This window comes from Mustela putorius, unplaced genomic scaffold (assembly GCF_011764305.1).
Source record: "Mustela putorius furo isolate JIRA1106 unplaced genomic scaffold, ASM1176430v1.1 tig00000224_pilon_pilon_pilon, whole genome shotgun sequence".
Lineage (NCBI taxonomy): Eukaryota > Metazoa > Chordata > Mammalia > Carnivora > Mustelidae > Mustela > Mustela putorius.
In genome coordinates, this window is record NW_025421321.1 from 32,677,404 (window position 1) to 32,701,762 (window position 24,359).

Consider the following 24,359-nt stretch of genomic DNA (forward strand, 5'->3'; position numbering starts at 1 on the left):
CTTAACCCACTGAGCCACCCAGGCGCCCCAGAGACTCCATTTTTTATAGCACCTCATTAATAACTTTTTTTAATTTCAACTTGGTAAGATTTTAGTTCTTTTATTTCTCCATTAAGGGATTCCCTAGCATCTTCTATGCTTTTTTGAAGCCCAGCTAGTATCTTTATAATCGTTATTCTGAACTCTAGTTTCAACATCTTACTATTGTCCATACTGATTGGGTCCCGAGCAGTTGATATTGCCTCTTGTTCTTTTTTTGAGGTGAGTTTTTCCACCTTGTCATTTTGTCTAGAGAAGGACAGATGAATGAGAGAACAAAATACTAAAAGGGTAACAACGACCCCAGAAAAATATACACTAAACAAATCAGAAGAGACCCAAATACAGGGGGAGAAGAAAGGGGAAAAAAATATGATTAGTCTGGAATAGAACAGAGCTTCACACTTGACTCAGGGCATATTTTGGTCTGTTAGAAGAAACGGCCTCCCAAAATTTTGAAGAAAGAAAAACGTGTGTTTGTGTGTGTGTGTGTGTGTGTGTGTGTACATATAAAGGGGTAAATACAATGAAGGGATGGCTGTAAAGATGAAAATTAAGAAGATTTTTAAAAAGGAATTCATAAGATAAGAAGTTGGTTGAAAAAAGAAAAAAATTGTTTTAAAAAAAGGAGAGAATGTGATCAGGCTGGAGACTAGAACAAAACCATACACTAGATTTAGGGTATATTTTGGTCTGTTAGAAGAAACTGTATGTCAAAATTTTAAAGAAAGAAGAACTTATACGTATACAAAAAGTAACATTAAATACAATGAAGGGACAGAATATGACTATAAAAGTGAAAATCAAAAAAGATATTTAAAAAGGTATTAAGATGTTGGTTAAAATAAAAAAGAGGAAAAATCTAAAAAGAAAAAGAAACATGTAAACAAAATTTTAAAAATTTAATTTTGAAAGACTAAAGAATCATGAGAAAAAAGCCATGAATCCTATGTGCTGTATTCCCCTAGCGCTGGAGTTTTGCAGTTCTCATTGATCAGTAAACTTGGTCTTGGCTGGATGTTCTTGCTGATCTTCTGGGGGAGGGGCCTATTGCAGTGATTCTCAAATTTCTTTGCTCCAGGCAGAATGGCACCACCCTTGCCAGGGGCCAGGTTAAGCAATCTGCTCAGCTTTGCTCTGGGTAGCTTTTGTTTCCTGAATGCTTTCCGTACAGCTTTGGAGGAGGAGAATGATATAGTAGCCTTCCAATCTCCGGCCTGGAGGAGCCAAGAACTCAGGGGCCTCCCTCCTCAGTGAGCCCTCAGAAAAAAGCAGTCAATCACTCCTGTCACCCCAGTCTCCAGCCACACTTTGAGCTCGCGCAGCCTGTCACCGAGCATTTCTATCTCTGGCACACAGCCTAGTGTGGAGTTTCCAAACAGAGCAGATTCCTCCAGTGTGCTCCTGCGCTGCTCCTCCCAGTGTGTGTGTGTGGTGGGGGGGATCTGTCACTTGTGAGGTCCCTGCTCCAAGAATAATGGCCCAACATTGCCTTGGATCACAGTTTATGGCAACCCCAAGCTGAGAGCCCACTCCTGGGCTCCATCTTTGCAACCAGCTTCCCCATTCCAATACCTGGGAAATCTGCCACACTCAGGCACCCCCAGTCTTTCTGTGACCCCAAGAGTCCTGAGACCACACTGTTCCAGCAAGGATTCCACCCCTACTTATCCACTGGAGCGACGTCCCTCTGCAAAGCAGACTTCTAAAAGTTCTTATTTTGTGCTCCACTGCTCTCTCACTTGCCAGTAGCCGGCTGATGGAGGCTCCTTCCCCCCCTGGTCTATCTACCCATATATCACCTAGGATTCACTTCTCTGCACTCCTACCTTCCAGAAAGTGGTCTATTTTCTGTTCATAGAATTGCTATTCTTCTCTTCAATCTCCTGTTGAGTTTGTAGGTGTTCAGAATGGTTTGATAACTAGCTAGCTGAATTCCTTGGAACAAGATAAAATTTAGGTCTCCTATTCCTCCACCATCTTGCTCCTCCCTTCCACATTTTATTTAGAAGTGTGAGTTTTGGTTTCCAAATATTTGTGGATTTCCTACACGCTTTCTGTTAATAATTTCTACTTTCATTCAGTTATGGTCAAAAAATATACTTTGTATGATTTTGTATATACTTTGAAGCCTTTTAAATGTATTAACATTGTTTTATGGCCCAGATTGTGGTCTATCTTGATAAATGTTCCATGAACACTTCAGGAGAAAATGTATTCTTCTGTGTTGGGTGGAATGTTCTTTCAATGCATTCTTTCAAGTTAAGTCAGGTTAACTGACAGTGCTGTGTTAAGTCTACCATATACTCACTGGTTTCCTATTTGCTTGTTCTATCATTTATTGAGAGACAAGTATTAAAATCTCCAACCATAACTGTGAATTCACCTATTTTCCCCAGAAAGTTCTCAGTTTTTGCTTCATGCATTTTGATGTTCTTTTTGTAAACATAAATGTTTAGAAATACAATATCTCCTTGATTAACTTAATACTTTTGTCATTACAAAATAACCTTCTTCATCTCTAGTAACAGTTTTTGCCTGAAATCTACTTTAGTTGATATTAATATAGTCATACAGCTTTCTTTTGTTGTTAGCCTGGTATATCTTTTTCTATCCTTTTACTTTTAAATGTTTTATGTCTCTGTATTCAAAGTGCATTTCTTATAGGTAGCATACAGCTGGGTCTTGCTTTTTCATCCAATCTCACAATCTCTGCCTTGTAATTGGGATGCTTAAACATTTACATTTAATGGACTGATAGGGTTAGGTATAAGTCTATCATTCTGATGTTTATTCTTTCAGACCCTTCTAATCTTTCCTTCTTATTTACCCTTTTTCTACCTTTGTGTAGAGTGAGATTTTTTTTTATTTCCTGTAATCTCTTCTATTGGCTTTTCAGCTATAATTCTTTGTTATTTTAGTGGTTGCTTTAGGGTTTATTGCCTACTAGAAATATAAGCTTTGTAATGGAGGCAACTGGTATATTTTGTTCCTAGTGTTTAGACAGTGCCTGGCACATGGAAGGCATTCAATACATATTTGATCAATAAATGGACAAATGGAAAACGCAAATTGTACGTTATGAGGAATAAAGATTAGAAACTAACAAAAAGAATAAAGATTAGAACTAGAAACTAAGGTTAGAATAAAGATTAGAAACTAACAAAAAGAAGTAAGATTAGAAACTAACAAAAAGAAAGTATATTAAAGCTCATCTACTTAACAACATCCAGTTAGATGTGATTACTGAAAACGGAACACAAAAATTCTAGACAGCATATGACAATATACATGATATAAAAGTAAACAATATTTTTAAGTTCTGTACAAAAATATTAGATAGTACTAAAAATGAACCAAATATTTCATAGTATCAATGCCAATAATATACTATATTTAGCCTACTTCCAAATCGTAAGAAGAACAAAGTAATCAAGTGAAACAAAGTTAGCTAAATGCAAATTAGGTCTGCTAATGAAAAAAGTATAAAAAGGGATATTATAAAAACATAAATAATTATCCCCTATATAAACTTCCAGATGTAATCTAAAGCATGGTCACTATAGTTAATAATACTGTATTGAATATTTGAAGGTTGCGAGGAGAACAGATTTTTAAAATCCTCATCACAAGAAGAAAAAAAATTTTTTAAGTATGTATGGCAAGGATGTTAACTAGCATTATGGTGATCATTTTGCAATATATACAAATATCAAATCATTCTGTTATACACCTGAAATTATTATATGCCAATTATATCTCGTAAAGAAAAAATTTTAATATCCTTTTAAAAAATGGGGTTTTTATAAATGAGTTTTTTTAAATACTAAAATGGGAACCAAAATTATATTAATAATACTCACTAAAAATTAATAACAAGCCTTCTTAAACTAAGCAATACATTCACTTCTTGCTCAGAACTGAGTTTAGAGCAACACATTATGTCTAAAGATATTAAGACTATCTGCTAGAGCTAGCATGCTCTACTAAATTTTCTACGGTATATGAGAGACATAGAAACAGTTCTACTCCGCTCACTTCTTAAACCTCACAAATCATCTGGGTCTGATTGGCCTAACGAAACAGTTTTGTCCTTGGTAGGTAGGGTGGATTTCATGATGAATCTCTGCAGCTAGTAAAGTGTAATTCTGAAAAATCACTACAGTAAGAGAAATACATTTATATATATATATATATATAAGCATTGAATTAAATACAAAACAGGACAGCACAATGTATATAGACAGAAAAGAATACTATAACCTCATCAAAGATTATTGGTCAAAAATCTACAATAAATCAAACTAAAGATCTTTCTATTACTTTTGATTAGGTATTACCTGAGAGATTTCCTGTTGATAAACTGTAAAATGTTCCTTGCTGATCTGTGGGAGGTAGAATGAAGGTATGACTTCAGTGTCCACAAAGTCCAATCCCCATGTTTTTGTGAAGAAGTCAGATTCTCTTTTTGCTAATCGAGGATCATTTAATGCTGCTGGGAGGTTTACTTTGGAATGATATATAGTCCATCTATGTTGATCTGTAACTAGAGATGGGGCAACACATAAACTATTTGAATCACCTGCAAAAAGTAAACAAGAAAACTAGATAAACTAAGTTCTACATTTGAAACTACATCCTAGAAAAATAAAAATGCTTAGTTTCTACACTCAAAGAGTAGAAACTCTTCTGTAAAAAACGTTTTAATGAAAATCAATCTGATTAATAACCTTCAGCTTTCAGCATCAATTGCCAAGAGAAGGAAAAACATGTAAAATAAAGAACATGCAAAATTTGAGAGTTATAGTTGCAGGGTGGGGTGGATGGTAATGGAAGTCTTTCATTAATTCTTTAATGTAAAATTTCTCTTTCCTTTTTCAACATCAAAATTCTTCTTCCTTTCTATTGTGCATCTTCTATCCTTTAATACTCCAGATTTTTCAAAAATACACCTTTTATTCTATTGTATTAATGCAGACACACCAGGTTCTAACACCCTTGTTTGGCTTATAGATGACAGAAATGCTGCTGTAGTATTAATCATAGAGAAAATAAAAACATATAGTCAATTCTTGTTATTCATAGTAGTTTTGCTCTATAAAGTCACTGTAACAATTAGCAAATACTGAACCATTATTGCTTCTAGGGGAAATACAGGGTTAGGTACCTTCAAGCCCCTGGTCAAAACATTTTCATCAACTGCCCAATTCATAATCTTATTTTGTGTGTGTTTCTGTTTGAAGACACCTTATTTAGTATACACTGTTCATTCATTAATACTGAACTCATGGCTCACACCACTATAACTCATACCTAAATGAAATTTCTTCATAAGGCACATACATTGCAGTCTTCTGGTTCTTAGAAACACTAGAAAGCCATTCGGCACTATGTTGGGGAGACATTATAAACAGCAAAATCATCAATAAAAATCTCAAAAATGCAAAAAATGTGATACTAAATAGACCACATAAAGGACACTTGTTTAGAGCATGAGAGCCAAAACAAGAAGGCAGAGTATTATCTTGTTCAATCTTTGCTAGGGACATGTGCATCAGACAATTCAAATTTTTATTCCTCTGCATATGGCTAAAAATGACAATGAAAGTACTTACAAGTATTGATACTGGGGTTACAAATAAGTTTTGGGGGTAGGCCAACTTGCAAACATGGAATTCACAAATAATGAGGCTTCACTATACTGCATCTAACTAAAAAGCTTTGTATCTGTAGTTTAATTTTCAAAACTTTGTCAGTTTAGCAAGTTACTTCTATGGAAATGCATGAAAAGAACTATATTCCAATTTCCCAATCAACTTAGTTCCAAACTACCTCTTTAGTTTAACACTATAAAATGTATTCCTTCAGATCCAGCTGACCCTTGAACAACAGAAGGATTAGGGATACAGACTACCCCCTCCCTATGAAGTAAAAAATCCACATATAACTTCAACTCTCCCCAAACGTTTCTGATAGACTACCTTCGAACAGAAGCCCTTCCAATAACATAGTCAATTAACACATATTCTGTATGTTATTATATACTGTATTCTTACAATAAAGTAAGCTAGAGGAAAGAAAATGTTACTAAGAAACCCATAAGGAAGAGAAAATACATTTATAGTACTGTATTTATCAAAAAAAAAAAAAGGCGGCGCCTGGGTGGCTCAGTGGGTTAAGCCACTGCCTTCAGCTCAGGTCATGATCTCAGGGTTCTGAGATCAAGTCCCGCATCGGGCTCTCTGCTCAGCAGGGAGCCTGCTTCCTCCTCTCTCTCTCTCTCTGTCTGCCTCTCTGCCTACTTGTGATCTCTCTCTGTCAAATAAATAAATAAAATCTTTAAAAAAAAAAAAAAAAGGTTCCAAATAAGTGGACCCAGGCAGTCCAAACCCATGTTGTTCAAGTGTCAAATGTATATGGAGTCTAACTACTCACTTAAAAATAATACAAATCCTTGGGACCCCTGGGTGGCTCAGTTGGTTGAGCAGCTGCCTTCGGCTCGGGTCATGATCCCAGCCTCCTGGGATCGAGTCCCATGTCGGGCTCCTTGCTCAGCAGGGAGCCTGCTTCTCCCTCTTATCTGCCTGCCATTCTGTCTGCCTGTGCTCTCTCTCTCCCCCTCTCTCTCTCTCTGATAAATAAATAAAATCTTAAAAAAAAAATTTTTTTTTTAAATAAAAATAATACAAATCCTCAACAAAAGTCCTCAACAACAACAACAGCAAAAAAAAAGACATTACCTGTGGGTTCCTTGGGACATACATCTGGCAGTGACTGCACAGGTCGAATGTGTTTTGTTGGATCTACCTCTTTTTTAAAGAAAACATCACTGCTGCTTCCTTGAGGCACTGGTGAAGAACTGTGGCTTGAAGCCATTGCATAAAATCACCACTCAACTGAAAATAAGTAACAAGTAATAATTAAGACACTTAAGACAAATCAAACTTTCTCTAAATATTATGTATACCTCAAATTTTCTTTGAAAAAGACACCTTATCCAAAATCCCTCAAGGAATAAGTACACAATTTGAATACTCATTATTAACTATAAGAGTGACTCATAATATTCAGTTTACTAAGAAAGTTATATGTCCTTGTTTGAAAAGTATTCTCTCCGAAGTGAAATATCCTGTCTTTTATCCAAAGTGGAAAATAGATACCAAAGCTGTAACCAATATATATTAAAGTTGAAAACATCCATTCATTCAACAAGTATACAGTAATTATGCATTATACCAAAATGAATAAGTGAATGGGTTTTTGAAGTCTGATTTACTGGGTTCTTCACTTACCAGTAGTATAATCTTAAGGAAATTTACTTAACCTTTATGTGCCTTACCTCAACTGTAAAAATGGAGATGAGAGCCCATTTCATAAACATTTTGTAAGATTAAAAGGAATGGATATATGTGAAGCACTTAAAACAATACTCATCTCAAAGTTAGTTTTTCATAAATGTTAGTTAACATTATGATGGACTATGTGGACTGTCACTATATTAAATGATTATAAAAGAAGTATGATTCTTCAAAGTGCCTACAATTACATTAAGTAATTAAAACAACCAAAACACTAAAGAAAACAAAAGTTAACCTATGTCTACATTTTTTAGTAAGTCCTAAAAGAATTTGTGGGGCGAAACAACATAATATGAGCTACAGTGTCACGTAAAACTTTACAAATGAAGCAGTACATAATCTGGATACTGAAGAACATGTATTATTTTCTTATTGGAGGGTAGATAATATTATATTGCAGAATATGTATATCAAATAGCACGTATTCTATTAACATTTTTCATTGAAGGAATAAATTAATAAACAGAAGTTTATAGCTGAAAGGGAACTTAGATATCACCTAGTCTAAGTACAAGGCCCTAACAGACTAGGTAGCTTATAAAAATACATGTGTTTTAACAAATTATTAAAAAGGGGAGGGGCCTGTTAAGGAAATGTGAATACGATAAGATTAAGAAATAAAGAGCAGAGACATAAGGCTAAGAATGGTGACAAAAAGTTCATCTACTCTAACTCCCCTCTAGCTTAGCAAGTTTAGCAGAAAGCTAAAACTTACATTTCCCAGACTTCTTTGAATATCTGTCACAGTCCTCCTAATGCAAAGGAAACACATCCAATTACACCACTCACTGAGACCATAAGAAACAAGCTGTTAAGAAAATGCACAAAGATAAATAACTTCCTCAAGGTCCCCAAACAGAAAGTAAACAATACCATAGAAAGAGGTTAAGGGACATGGATAATTATAAAAAAATATGGAAACTGACATGGTTAGAGTAAAATGTTTGCAAAGTACTGACTATTCATATTTTATTTAAACACACACACACACGCACACACACACACACACACAGTATGGCCAGACAAATTACTCAGGGCCTTGGTTCGCCTGTTGCATTTACATCCCTTCACATTAAGTGTATGGTTGTTTCTGCACAAAAGCATCATATATTTGAAAAGGAAAAATATCTAAAGGATAGGAAATACTGTTTAATACATAATCCTGTATATTAAATGTTTGGTAAGGACAATTCTAAATTTGACATTAAGTCTGTTTAACTTTTTTATTAATTTCATCAAATAAAAAGGCTAAGTTAAAAACATTTTGACATTTTAAAGAGGGAAACTACAAATATTTGGAAAATCTACTTATGTTAAACGCCCATTGCTTGCTGTCAGAGAAATTAAATACTGATTCCAACAACAGTACACTACTATTTCAATTTATTCTATTTACCATCATGTTGTTTTAACAGCAGAAGTCATCGTAAGTGCCATCTCAGGAAGCCAAAAACACTTGAGGAGATGGGGACTTACAGAAAAACATTTCTATACTCCTACAAATTCCTTCAGTGGGGGGGATGGGGGTCACCTTGTTTATTTCTTAAAGAATCTGAATTGGAAAACCTACGCAGATTTAGTTTTTTCCTATGTCTCTCCTAATTCTTATGAAAAGAGGGAAAATCTCTAGCTATAAAGAGATTATGTAAAATTAGAGACTGCCTATGTAGGTGAGTCCCAATTTTAAACCACTTGACTCTCCACTTCCTTCAACCATCCTAAATTCATAAAGATTTCCCCACAGTAAGAACCAAACTTCATATTAATGACCATATAAGTACAGTGCAGATACTTTGTATGTGCAATCATTGGTAATAAAATGTTATGGATTTATTCATAAGGCACGGATGCATAAACAAACAGCAAATCTCCATGGCCTCTAAACCAAACAATTTCAGCAAAAAAATAATATTTCATTGAAAAGCTAAAGAACAGAAATGATGAAGCATCCTAGCAAGAAAGTTTGTCTACTCAGGAAAATAAAATAGCAAAAACTAAAACAAAAACTCAGAATAAGAGAAAAGGCAAGCTCTAAGCACTAAATGCAGATAACCTCTGACTTTAAATACTCCACTTGTAACTACATCTAGAAACAAATTAGACATGCAATCAGTAGTCACCTACAATGAGAATCTATAAATCACTTTACCATTCTTCATGTGATCATCTTTTCATAATTCTAACAATACCACACTCAACCAGTATCTTCTCTTGAAGCCTTCTTTGGTGTCTCATACCAAATACGCCTTTATGTATTTTCTTAAAGATTTTATTTATAAGAGAGAGAGGGAAAGAGAGCAAGAGAGCACACACCAGCACAAGCTGGGGGTCAGGGGGATAGATGGGCAGAGGGAGAGGGAGAAGCAGGCTCCCCAGTGACCAGTGAGACCAAAGACACAGGGCTCCATCCCAGACCCTGGGATCATGACCTGAACGAAGACAAATGCTCAAACCAACTGAGCCACCCAGGAGCCCCTATGTATTTTTATTTTGCGATAATCATACTGAAATTTTGGTCTTTATATAGGTTTCTATTAGACTATGAACTTCCTGATGGTTCCATTTTCCTCTGTATTCTATATGCCCAATGCAGTTCCTGCACACAAATAGTATGTAATAAATACTTTAAAGACGAATGAAATGGGTGTAGAACAGATCAGAAGAGAGATGTTGGTGAGAAAGCTACCAATAATCCTTAAGTAGATAAGAGCATGCACCGGTACAGGATGATAAAGAAAGAAACATTCATTATAGAAGAATTTGCAAGAATGAGTAAAATCAGAAACATGTGACTGTCTTTCTTGTAGCTCAAAATATCTTTTATGTTAAAAGTTAGGTTTAAAGCCTCTATTAAAAGTTTCTAAAACAATGTCATCCCAGAAGCAAGGAGCATACCAAGTGCTCAGACTTTGGTTTCTGAACATAAGGATCCCCTGCTTTTTGAAAGTTTGCATTATGCCACTTTGCTTTTATTAAAAACCTATATTAGTACCTGTTTCCATTAACCAAAAGAAATCCAAAGAGGATTTTAACTTATCTTTAAAAGGCAAGAAGCAAAAATTGCATTCAGTGTTTTGTTTGTAACAAGCTGTCACAGAGGTAGCACACACACACTAAGCAGCAAGGGTAGCAATGCTTAGCTCCTTCCCTGGATTCACACTACTCAGCATCTCAGCAACAAACCACTGTACCTTTGAACTGGGCCTCTAGGTATCTGTGCTTTTTCTTTATTTATTCTATACAACCATTATTAATACATGTCCTAAGATACTGTAAGAGAAAACAAACATTTTTCCACATAAATTAATGGTAACTGTTTCTTCAACTTTACACCATTTTAGCTTTACATTTTACATTCCTAAGGCTTCCTAGGAATGTTCTACTTTCAGGGAACAAGTAAAAACTATGCCATTCCCCACAAAGAAATCATGGCTCATTGAAAAAATATCTGAGACCAGAGCCAGAGCCCTGGGAACTCTTGTTGTGTCAGAAAGCAAGTAAGTGCTCACAGACAGACCAGAAGGATTTGTAAAGAACAACAATGGATCAACTTAAAGGGGCTCTCATTGGCCACATGGGGGACAATTTGAGGACTTAAAAAAAGAAAAAAAAGAAACCGACTTGAGCATAACCTACTAGATAAATAAAAATTAGCAAATATAGAGTGGCACATAGGGGAAGAGAAAGAGATGAGGAAAAGGGGGCAGAGTGGAATAAAGAAAGGAAATCTCTTCTCCACAGAAGAAAGCCAGTAATAATTGTAGAAGGAATGATTGAATTAGAAAATCACATTTTGTAACCCCAACGTAAAAACCAATTCAGGCAAAAATCACTGATAAATGCTAAAGTTATTAGATTGATCAGAAGGAGAAAACTCACCTGGTACCAAAGTGTTAACCCCTTAGCAATGCAAATGGGAAAGTATATCTTTAAAATCTGTCAGGGTGCCTGGGTGGCTAAGTGGGTTAAAGCCTCTGCCTTTGGCTCAGGTTATGATCTTGAGGTCCTGGGATTGAGTCCACATCGGGCTCTCTGCTCAGCAGGGAGCCTGCTTCCCCCTCTCGCTATGCCTGCCTCTCTGCTTATTTGTGATCTTTCCCTCTGTCAAATAAATAAATAAAATCTTTTTTTAAAAATAAATTCTGTCACTACATTAATTAAGTCAACAAACTTGGTATCATTGATAACAGTATGACAACTTAATATTATGTGATTCATGAAATGAGGATATAAAATAAACGTGATCACCTATGAAGCACTCAAACCAAAAATACCTAATCCAACCTAATTAAGTCTCTAGACTGTGGTTAAGATTGTCCTGTGGACTCCTTGATAATCTGGTAAAGTCTACGGACACTTTCCCAGAATAATGTTTATATTGCATAAAATACATTAGAGATTACAAATGACAACTATACTGAGATAAACTTTTTAAAATGCAATATAGTAATTTTTTTGCTTCTAAATTAATGCAAACCTATCTTAATTTCTAAGCAATAAATAAGCAAAAATGTTTCAAGGTACCTGCAACAAATTAATGTGACATGAAAATATTTGAAATTTCTACTGGTGCCTAAGTTACAAGTAGTGCTAATACCCCTGTGAAGGATTATGTACATTATAAGTAAAGAAAATGCTAAAATCCAGTTAAAGCATGGTTTCTCCACCATGGCACCATGGACATTTTGAGTTGAATAATTCTTTGCTATTGGGTGTTTTCCTCCTACACACTATAGGATCTCAGATGTATTCCTGGCCTCTATCTACTTGATGTCAACAGCACCCTTCACTCCTGCCCCCCACATGTAATTATGACAACCAAAAATGTGTCCAGACAAGGGCAAGCATGCTGGGGTGGAAGAAAAGAGGGGAGAGGATAAAATCACGCCAGGGGAGAACCACCGAGTTAAAATAAAGATGAACATCTGTAAAATGAACATATGGACTAATTAAAGGTGCTAGTATCAATTCTTAAAATAAGTATTAATACAGGTTCATTTCCTTTTTTCCTTAGATAAAAGAAAAGAATAATCCAGGGCGCCTGGATGGCTCAGTTGTTAAGAGTCTGCCTTGGGCTCAGGTCATGATCCCAGGGTCCTGAGATCCAGCCCCACATCGCATCAGGCTCCCTGCTCGGCGGGAAGCCTGCTTCTCCCTCTCCCTTTCCCACTCCCCCTGCTTGTATTCCCTCTCTCGCTGTCTCTCTCTCTCTTTCTGTGAAATAAATAAATAAAATCTTTAAAAAAAAAGAAAGAAAGAAACAACAAGAATAATCCTTAAACTGGGTGGAACCTTACAAAAGGACTTTGGACTTTATCCACAGGACTGCTAAGTCCACTCCATCACTCTAGGAGATTATCAGCTTGGAGGGCCAAGGACAGAACCTAAGAAGACTGGAACATTTCTGAAGAAAGAAATGAAAAAAAGATATAGAGTTACCTGGGTGTCTCAGTCAGTTAAGCACCTGACCCTTGATTTTGGCTTAGGTCATGATCTCAGGGCCCGGTTCCACTTCTCTCCTTCCCCCTCTGCCCCATCACCACCATAACTACCACCACTGTGCACATGAGCCTGCACATTTTCTTTCTCTCTCAAATAAAAAACAAATCCTTAAAAAGGAGGGGCAGAGTGCCTGGATGACCCCATTAGGCATCTGACTGTAGATTTTGGCTGGAGTCATAGTCTCAGGGTTGTGGGGTCAAGCCCCATGTTGGGATCTGTGCACAGAATCTGCTTAGGATCCTCTCGCTCCCTTTCCTCTACCCTTCCCCCTGCTCGTGCTCCCTCTCTAAAATAAATAAATGTGATCTTTAAAAAATAAAGATATAAAGAAAAGCTTGTGATAAAGAAGGAACATCTAAGAAGGTGAGAGAAATATCAATTCAGAATTCACAAATAAAATGGGGGAAAAAACCATCAGTTAGATTTGGCAATTAGGCAGTGACCAGATGTCACTGACCAGTGACATCAGAAACAATGTCAAGTCCAACAGTGGAGTTGGATGCCAGATTGTAAAAGTTGGAGTGGAACCCACAATTATATGGTCAACTAATCTTTGACAAAGCAGGAAAAAATGTCCAATAGAAAAAAAGGCAGTCTCTTTAATAAAGTATTGGAAAAAGTGGACAACAACATGCACAAGAATGAAACTGAACCACTTTCTTATACCATACACAAAAATAAATTCAAAATGAAAGACCTCAATGTGAGATAGGAATCCATCAAAGTCCTATAGGAGAACACAGGCAGCAACCTCTCTGACCTCAGCCACAGCAACTTCTTCCTAGACCCATCTTTAAAGGCAGGGAAACAAAAGCAAAAATGAACCACTGGGACTTCATCAAGATAAAAAGCTTCTGCAGAGCAAAGGAAACAGTCAACAAAACTAAAAGTCAACCTACTGAATGGAAGAAGATACTTGCAAATGACTTATCAGATAAAGTGCTAATACCCAAAATCTAAAAAGAACTTATCAAACTCAACACCCCAAAAATAAAGAATCGAGTTAAGAAATGGGCAGAAGACATAAACAGACATTTCTTCAAAGAATACATACAAATGGCTAACAAACACATGAAAAAATGCTCAATATCACTTGGCACCAAGGAAATACAAATCAAAACCACAATGAGACACCACCTCACACCAGTCAGATTGGCTAAAATTAACCCTCAGAAAAAAACAGATGTTGGCAATGATGCAGAGAAAGGGGAATCCTCTTACACTGTTGGTGGGAATGCAAACTGGTACAGCCACTCTGGAAAACAGTACAGAGGTTCTTCAAAAAGTTAAAAACATAACTATCCTACGACCTAGCAATTGCACTACTAGGTATTTATCCAAAGGATAAAAAAATAGTGATTTGAAGGGGCACATGCACCCCAATGTTTAGAGCAACAATGTCCACAATAATCAAAACATGGGAAGAGCCCAAGTGTCCATCAACAAATGAATGGATAAACAAGATGTGGTACACATATACAATGGAATATTACTCAGCCATCAAAAAGAATGAAATCTTGCCATTTGTAACATGGACAGAACTAGAGGGCATTACACTAAGCAAAATAAGTCAGAGGAAGACAAATATGATTTCACTCACATGTGGAATTTAAGAAAAAAAACAGATGAACAAATGGGAAGGGAAGGGAAGATAAAGACAGAGAGGGAGGCAAACCATAAGACATTCTTTAATATAGGGACAAACTGAGGGTTGCTGGAGGGGAGATGGGTGGGGGGTATGGGGTAATTGGTGATGGGCATTAAGGAGGGCACTTGATGTAATGAGCACTTGGTGTTACAAGCAACTGACGAATCACTAAATTGTACCCCTGAAAATAATACTACACTATATGTGAACTAACTTGAATCTAAATAAAATCTTGAAAGAAAAAAAAAGAAGTTGGAGTGGAATAGGTAGGGAAATTTAAAAAAACAATGGCTATACTTTCAATTATAGGATTACAAAACAGAATATATACTAAAATCCCATTTGATATAAAACCTTTATATCACTCTCTCTATATACACATAATGTATAAAAAGGTATACAACAAAATAATCTGCTTAAGTGACATAACAAACCTTTCCTGACCACCATATCTAAGCACATTCTCTCCACTTCCCTCCCTCCATCCAACACACACACACCCTGATTCTCTATGACTAGAACTTTAGTTTGTAATCTTTATAGTACTTGCTCAAATTTTAACTGATTATTTACCTATTAATTTTCTGTCTCTCCCACTATACTGAAAATACTTGTTACTTGTTTCATTCACCTTCCTATACCACCATTAGCAGAGTCTAAGCAATTGGTAAAACACATGAAAGTTCAATGAATGAATGAACAAGGAAACTAATATCATGGATAAAGAGGTAAGAAGAATAAGCCACTAACAATGTCTTATGTAAGTTCATGCATTTAAATAATGTAAAAATACACAAAGTCAAAAATACATTATCTTGTTTGTATAACATTACCTTTCTAAAATTTTATTCTAGACTCTCTACATTCTTATAACACAATATATATAATATACTTAAGAAACCTGGCCATTGGGCGCCTGGGTGGCTCAGTGGGTTAGGCCGCTGCCTTTAGCTCGGGTCATGATCTCAGGGTCCTGGGATCGAGTCCCACATCGGGCTCTCTGCTCTGCAGGGAGCCTGCTTCCTCCTCTCTCTCTCTGCCTGCCTCTCTGCCTACTTGTGATCTCTCTCTGTCAAATAAATAAATAAAATCTTTAAAAAAATAAAAAAAAGAAAAGAAACCTGGCCATAAAGTGAGTTAGACAGCTATTATTTATTAGTTGTGTGACTCTGACAACTTTCTTATCTTCCTATTTCCTCATTTGTAAATGGGACAATAGTATCTTTCTCATAGGAATGTTGTAAAACTTAAATGAAACGTAACTTACATAACCTATATATAAACTCGTGGCACAATACTTGGCACACAGGAGACATTCAATAAAAAACTGCAACTATCACTATTTATTATTATAAATATCTTAAGTATTAACATTTGGACTGTGCCATACAAAGTTTTAAAATCAATTTAAACTTTAGGTTCCTGAGCCTCCTCTATCAGTGTCCTCTGCTTGAGTGCCCTTAGTTTTTGGAGAGAGGAGGCAGCAAATTTAGACGGCCAGATATAATTTACTATCAGAAAATCTGCCAAAGAATAGAACAGTGGTCCTCAAAGCCATGCTAGTAAAAGGAGAGAAAAAAGAATATGGGAAAATGATGTTGAAACTAGAAAACATGTGGCCTGGAACAGAAGCAAGTCTAATGACAATACTATGCGAGAGAGGAAGGAGGAGAGAGAAAAAGCAAAGAGGCTAAAAGTAATGATTTAGAAAACATCTAGATAAAGGTCAAAGTTGAATCCATGGGAGTAAAGTGGATGAGATAAAAATTACAATCTCTGAGTTGGAGGGGACTTTAAAAGATAATCTGGCTCCACTCTCTACCTAATTTATGAACCCTTTCTACAAGGCTTTTTGCCTCATTTGAAAACTTTTAACAATGGAGAACTGACTACTTCAAAAGCAGATTATAACTATAAAACAACTATAATTGCTTTAGGAAAATAATTCTTTCCTGCAGTGTACAGAATCTTGCCTCCCTTAATTTTCCATTGCTATTCCTAGTCCAATTACATTATAGGAATAAAAGAAAATTCTTCCAGTCATAGGAAGATAATATTACAAAGAAAAGGTGTGAAAAAGAAATAGAGAGAGAGAGGGCTAATGAGAGCTCAGAGAAAAAGGAAGGGCAAATACACTTACAAGGATAGGAAAAAGAAATCAGAAATACCATCCTAATAGAAGCAAGGGAGAAGTGTCCAGGAGGAAAGTGTGAACAGCAGTGTCAACATGATGCAGTAGTCAAGTAACCTCGACTATCTTCAGTAAGGATATTGAATTAGAACAGTATTAGGACAGTGGTTGGGGCAGAAGCCATACTCCAAGATGTTAAGTATTAAGTAAGTGATGAAATAATAAAGGCCACAAGATCAACATCTCTTTGGTGGTGAAAGAAAAGTGACTAAGAGTTGAGAAAGAATTTTTTAGGCCATGGGAGACCGGAGCACATCTGTAGGCAAACAGCAAGAAACCACGTGAAGGGTGAGATTAAAGTGGAACAAGAAGGGGCACCTGGGTGGCTCAGTTGTTAAACGTCTGCTATCGGCTCAGGTCATGATGCCAGAGTCCTGGGATGGAGCCCCACCCCAGCTCAGCAGGAAGCCTGCTTCTCCCTTTTCTGCTTCTCTTGCTTGTGTTCCCCTCTGTGAAATACATAAATAAAATATTTTTAAAAAGAAAGAAAAAAGGAACAAGAAAAAGTACTGGGGAGAAAAGATGGAAGGAGAAAGAAGAGTTAGATATACATGGGGATTGGCAGTATGGTGGTGAAGGCAGAGAGAGAACAATCACACCAGGGGGCTGTTATGCCCCACCTTGAGAAAGACAGGACTTTGTCAGGCAACAGTGAGAAAATGAGCAAGCAATACAGAAAAGTTGCACTCCATCCTACTTCTCTGCCTAATTCTCTTCCAGGGAGGGAAGGGGCAGAGAGTAGAAGGGGGCAGGGAGTGGAATCAGCTGGGACTTGGGTACACTCCCACCCAATGTGGGAAACACGTTACCAGTGAAAAAAGGAAGGATAGCAAGGGAGAGGGAAGACAAAGCAAAGAAAGAGAGAGGGAGAGAGAAAGGATTACATTTCACTAATATCTGACCAAACACTATGGTTTTTAATTGCTTTACTTTCATTCAGATTATTCCGTTGGTCTAACAGTCTAGAAAAACATGTCTGTATGAATCAGTGAATGGATCAATCAATGATCCCCATTATGAGGATGAAGAGCAGATTCAAGAGTAATTTGGTTTCAGACCATTTAGCTAATAAATTGTGAAGATGGGATTTGCACTCAGATCTTCTGATTCTAAACCCCTGCCTGCGTCTCTATATCATACTGCCAAAATCTAAATTATTTCACTATACTGCCTCTCATCCATTTCAGGCACCCAGTACTTTCTTCCCTTCTGTCTTCTTTTTCTCCTTATCAATTACTGATCCTATAACAATTATTTACACTAACAAATATTTCTGTTCATCTTATATTAAAAATAAATGGTAGCAATAATTATCATCTGACTGTGATAAGATTTTTTTAAGAATTGACTTCTTTTAAAGTTTTTTTTTTAATGTATTTAACTAATCTCTATACTTCCTGTCTCCCTCTGTCTATACCTCTGTTCATGCATGTTCTTGTTCTCTCTCTCTTTATCAAATAAATAAATAAAACTGTCATTTTTGTTCTTAGGACTATATTAATATATAATTTCTTCTAACATTTTTAAGATAGGGTAGGTTATATAAATTTTATTTTAAATTTACTCTTTTTGTTAAGCATTTTAATATATCTGATGGTTTACATATTTAAGACATATACAATACCAGTAACTTTGAATGAATGATTATAGGATTTATTTGCTAATCAATTACTCCAACAGTCTCTCCTGCATGTTCAATTCTCTCCTCCCTCATCCAACTTCAATCTATCTTTGCTTTGTTCCTAGCTGCAGAACACCAGAGAAAATTTATGTAGAATATCAGATTATAAATGTATAAATTCTAATCTGAGATAAGGCCCTACTCGCAGTCTTTTCACTGATTTATCCTGCTCTTTCCCAATCCTCACAGTATTTATAACCTTCATTACTCTTCTCACATCCCCAAGTTTACCTTCATCAATCCCATGCTCAAAAAGTAATTGTCTTTTTACTCCATACCAAAGGAAAAAAAAGTCCTCATATATAAGATTCTACCCTCCATATCCACACATACCAAATCCTCACAACTCTTAACCTCTGGGGTATAATACTGTTGTGTACTCTTGTCTAGACTTAATCCCCCAACCAGTTGTTCTTGATCTCACCTCTTCCTACTTCATCTGAGACCCTGTTGTATTAATTATTCCCTGACCTCCCCCATCTTCAATATCATTAACCCACCAAAAAAAAAAAAAAGGTTCAAGTGCTAAATTAAAGTTCTTTCCCTAAACTCTATCTCCTCAGGCTACTTCTTGCCTCCCCTTCACTGGCAAGCCTCTATTTGGTCTTTTGTCTATCTCCCCAGCAATCTATCTTCCAAGTTCACCACTCACTTGGCTGGCTATGGAAAAGGTGAGGAACAACCTGATTTCCAAATTAAAGTGCCAATATTCAGTCTTTATCTAATCAGACCTCACAGCCCTCAAAAACCAATAAAACTAATAAACGTAAACAGCATAAAATAGAAAAATCACCATTTGTAATCCTCAAATGCAATGATCAATTCAAGCAAGAATCATTAGTGGATCATAAAATCATTAATTTAAAAGGCTGTTATGAAAACAATATATACATTGTCATAAATTATCACCCTATCGATTATTTCTTTATTAAATAGTAGCTAGATCTGCCTGTTCCTACCCTTATCAAGTGATGAAAACTGGACTCACCAACAGGGGGACAGCCTGCCATTATGTGCCTCCTGATGTGATAAAGTGGTAGGAATACATATCATCTGTGATATTTTTGCCAGAAATATTTAACCAGAATCTAATCACGAAGAAACAGACTAATTTGGAATATAGAATATACTCAAGCACAAATGCCTCTACTTTTCATAGGATAAACCAAAGAAGAGAAGTCACTGGGCCCTAGTCCAAATTTGGGGAGACTGAAAAGGCATACCAGCCAAATGCAATGCATGAAACTTGATTGAATCTTGCATTAGTAGAAAGAAAAAAAGCTCTAATAAAATGTTCGTGGTGCGCCGGGGTGGCTCAGTGGGTTAAGCCTCTGCCTTCGGCTCAGGTCATGATCTCAGGATCCTGAGATCGAGCCCGCATTGGGCTCTCTGCTCAGCGGGAAGCCTGCTTCCCTCACTCTCTCTGCCTGCCTCTCTGCCTACTTGTGCTCGCTCTCTCTCTCTCTCTCTCTGCCAAAAAAATAAATAAAATCTTAAAAAATAAAATAAAATAAAATGTTGGGACAAATGGGGAAATTTAAGTATGGACTCTATGTTTAATAAGGTTATTGAGTAATTGTTGATATTTTTAGGTGTCATAATAGTATTGTGATTGTATAAGAGAAATCCCTGTAATTGGGAGATGCATGCTTAAGTATTTAGGGATGAAGTGTCATGAAATCTACAGCCTGCTTTCAGACTTGGCAAGGGGAAAAGTGGCAGGGGGAGGGGGAAGTTTATGTATATGTGTGTAGGTGTTTACTCCAATACTCTTTTTATTTTTCTGTACGTTAAAATTTTTTCAATAAAAATAATAATCAATGAAGGCTTACCAAGAACTGGAGGTAAGTAGAAATGAACCAGACAAATAAAGGGGAGGAAGTGTGTTACAAGAATACTCAAGGAATTGGGAATATATGTGCAAAGGCTTGGAGGGGAAACCAAGCCTTTGCCAGAAACCAGAACTAATTCAATTATGTCTGAAAAAATTAGGGACACCTGCGTGGCTCAGTCAGCAAGCATCTGACTCTTGATTTTGGCTCAGGTCATGATCTCCGGATCGTGAGACTGAGCCCCCCATTAGGCTCCTTGCTCAGCATGGAGTCTGCTAAAGACTCCCTCCCTGTCTCCCTGTGTCCTACCCTTGCTCGTGCATGTGCTTGTTCTCTTTTTCTCTCTCTCTCTCTCTCTCAAATAAATAACATCCTTTTTTTTAAATATGAGAGAATTATTTATTTGGGGGAAGGACAGAGTTGGGGAGAGCACAAGGCTAGAGAGTTAAGTTGGGGAAAGAACTTGACGTAGAAATCAATTAAAATAATAAGGAATATGGATTTCATCATAAAGACAAAATAAGGCCACAGAAATAATAGTGAGAAATAATATAATCAGATTTGCCCTTTAGAAAAATCACTGATGGGCACCTGGGTGGCTCAGTGGATTAAGCCACTGCCTTCGGCTCAGGTCATGATCCCAGCGTCCTGGGATCGAGTCCCGCATCAGGCTCTCTGCTCTACAGGGAGCCTGCTTCTTCCTCTCTCTCTCTCTCTGCCTGCCTCTCTGCCTACTTGTGATCTCTCTCTGTCAAATAAATAAATAAATTCTTAAAAAAAAAAAAGATTAAAAAAAAGTATCCTTCTGTTAAAAAAAAAAAAAGAAAGAAAAATCACTGATTACAGCACAGAGAATGGAACAGAGAAGACTAAGAATAGAAGAGTCCAGTTAGGAAACTTGCAATAATCTCAGTAAGAGATGACAGTAGCTTGAACTCAGATAATGGTGGTAGAGATAGAGAAAACTGGATAGATTCCAGATCTTTCTCCAGTTCCAACCTCTTTTCAGTGTCATAACCATATTTATAACTGCTTACTGGGCAACTTCATCTACAAGTCTTAAAGATGCCTAAATTTAATGTATCCAAAAATTAAATTCATTATTTATCATATTCGCTTGATTCCACCTATCAAAAGTTTATTCCTTCTTTAGGTCAGTTAATGGCAACATAATCCATTGGTTTCCTAAATTAGAAACCCTAGAGCCAACTTGACTCCCTGACCTCTCTACATTCTTTAATTTCTATATTAATGTGGACTGTTGTATGGATTATACCTCCAAAATTCATTACACACCCATTCCTTGCACTCCATTCCAATTGCCAGTAATCTAGTCCAGGATTTTACTGCCAATTAAACTGCTGTGAGAATCTCCTACCAAAAGTACTTCTTTGGTCCTAACCTCACTCAACTTTAGAATCATCTTTCTTAAAATTCATATTTGATCAGGTCACTCTCCTTAAGTATTCTTCGATCATGGTATGTATATCAAGTCTATCATGTCCAAAAACTCCACAAACTAGGCCCAATCTACCCTCAGTTTAGCCAAATTGAAACAACAATATCAACAACAACAGAACAAGAATTTTCTTTTTTTTTTTTTTTAAAGATTTTATTTATTTGACAGACAGAGATCACAAGTAGGCAGTGAGGCAGGCAGAGAGAGAGGAAAGGAAGCAGGCTCCCTGCTGGTCAGAGAGCCCGATGCGGGGCTCGATCCCAGAACCCTGGGATCATGACCTGAGCTGAAGGCAGAGGCTTTAACCCACTGAGCCACCCAGATGCCCCGAACAAGAACTTTATCTTGACATAATACATGACTTTAAATTTTTACTTTATTCACTCCACAAAATGTCATAAAATATGATGCATACAATATACATACACAAATACACAACTTAAAGTCAAAAAGCCAACTATTTGAATACAAAATTCCCTAAGTCAATAACACTTTTTACCATGAAAATTCCCCCAATCCCATTTTTTTAAGTTCACCATATTTAAAAAAGAAAAAGAAAAAGAAAAAACCTACCAATATCATTACATGACTTACTTTTTTTTTTTAAGACTTTATTTATTTATTTGACAGAGAGACAGATCACAAGAAGGCAGAGAGGCAGTCAGAAAGAAAGGGAAACAGGCTCCCTGCTGAGCAGAGAGCAGCATGCAGGACTCTATCCCAGGACCATGGGATCATGATCTGAGCCAAAGGTAGAGGCTTTAACCCACTGAGCCACCCAGGCGCCCTTACATGACTTATTCTTAATATTGTCTCTGACTATTCTAACCTCATGCTACCCTGTAAAAATATTGACTCGCTCAAGTTCTGTTACCTCAAGTCTTAATTTTGTATGATTGTGAAAGTTGACCAGTTAACAAAATTGTAAGAGATTACATTCTTCCCCCACTTATTTCATGTGTTTTAGTTAATTCAACTCTAAACACCAGAGCACAACTATGGACTACTGGAGATGTAGAAAAATAAAAGCCTTTCTATTTTTGCAAAAAGATGTTGAAAAATAACAGAAAAAGAAACAAATCTAAAAAGAGGTTAAGATTTTACAAATAGTGAGTAGGCTTTAAAACTCTATTTATTCAGTTAAATCCTCACATCTGAAGAGCAATTACTAGTGGTAGAATACCCTGTAATTATAAAATAAGACATGAATAGAGGAATTGAAGACAGAGGAATTATTCCCATCAAGGAAATTAATCCAGATAACCATAGCTTACCCTTGAAAAGACTAAAACTTTGTATACAAATAAGTCACTGCTGAATATTTTAATTCTGAAATTATATACTTTCATAACTTTTCAAATAGCATATTTTGAAAACAGGTAACCCTTTCTTGGTAACTTAATTTTGCCCTTATAATCAGTTATTATACTGTGCTACAATAGTGATACTTTCAGGAGCTACTGAAGGAAGTCAATTTGCTCCTAGAGTAAAGAATTTGGAATTTTTTGAAATTTTGGTGATCATACTAGTTCTTTTACTATTTTGTCATCAATATATTTTAGAATTTCTCTCTTCTCCCTAGAGATACTATCAGCAGTCACTGTTCTCTGCTTCACTGTCTATATTTCCGACTTTGGTACCCTCTATATCCCATTCTAATTTGATTCTTCTGAAACAAGTAACTTTTATTGAGGTATAACTGACATTTAACATTATATTAGTTTTAGGTGTAGTAACTAATTCTTGTACTTGACATAGCATCTAAACACACATAACCTCATCTAATTCTCACAATCATTATATAATCACTATATAAGAATTTTCACTATTCCTATTTCATAGATGAGAAAATCAAGGCTCAGAAAGATTGAGTAATTTATCTAAGATAAATAAAACAAAAAAAATAAAATCAAGGCTCAGAAAGATTGAGTAATTTATCTAAGATAATAAAGCAGGTAAATAGCAAAAGTGACCCCAACGGTCAATCTTTTCTTCTTTCACCACCAAGTTAAGCTTGTTAAAAACAAATTAAATGAAAATAAGTAAATAAATAATAATTTTAAAAAACAAACTAAATGAGTCAAAAGTGGGGCCCACAAGAATGAGAAAAAAAAGATGTGATTCACATATGACCTCTGAATCTTTTTGGACATTCACAATATACATCACTAAGTAATTAATTAAAAGAGCTTACTTTTCTCCTTTTTTAGTAGTTGAAGCTACCAGGAAAAAAACAATCACGTCTACATAAAGAAAATACAACTTTATCTATTTCAAATTCAAAAAACTATGTACCAGTAACTAACAATTCAAAATATAATAACAGTTCAAATCTGCAGTAAAACAAGGCTTTTGCATTTTCAGGGAAAAAAGAACTTTTTCTTCAGATGAGGAGATACCTATCTGTGTTGTGTCATAATGAGATTGCCTTCTATTTTTCCCTTAACTGCCTCCCACTGCAAAAAGAGAGTTGCTAGAGGACCTAAAGGGTTAATCTAACATACTAAACAGCACCCAGTGAGACTTATTTTCCCACCTGGTGGGAGTTGAGAACAATAGGTTAGACACTCACTGGAATAATGCAAACTACAGGTTTAAAACAATACCAATGACATTTGGGTGGATAATTCTTTGTTGTATGGGGGAGTG

General features: G+C 36.1%; 1 protein-coding gene across 8 annotated transcripts in view; it reads right to left on the reverse strand.

Moving 5' to 3' along the window:
- VPS54 (VPS54 subunit of GARP complex) overlaps positions 1-24,359 on the reverse strand; it is a 97,449-nt gene that overhangs the window by 69,727 nt on the left and 3,363 nt on the right. For 5 of the 8 annotated variants that reach the window (XR_001177777.2, XM_045077904.1, XM_004742061.3 and 2 more), the window contains exons 2-4: positions 8,113-8,205; positions 6,780-6,935; positions 4,380-4,621 (exon numbers count right to left, since the gene is read on the reverse strand). Coding sequence is in view for 7 of the 8 variants with exons in the window: in XM_045077904.1 (XP_044933839.1) it covers positions 4,380-4,621; positions 6,780-6,915 (378 nt within the window). In the remaining variant the exon portion in view is untranslated. The remainder of the gene's footprint in view (positions 1-4,379; positions 4,622-6,779; positions 6,936-8,112; positions 8,206-24,359) is intronic. The other 3 variants (XM_004742064.3, XM_004742063.3, XM_004742062.3) reach the window with 3 other exon arrangements.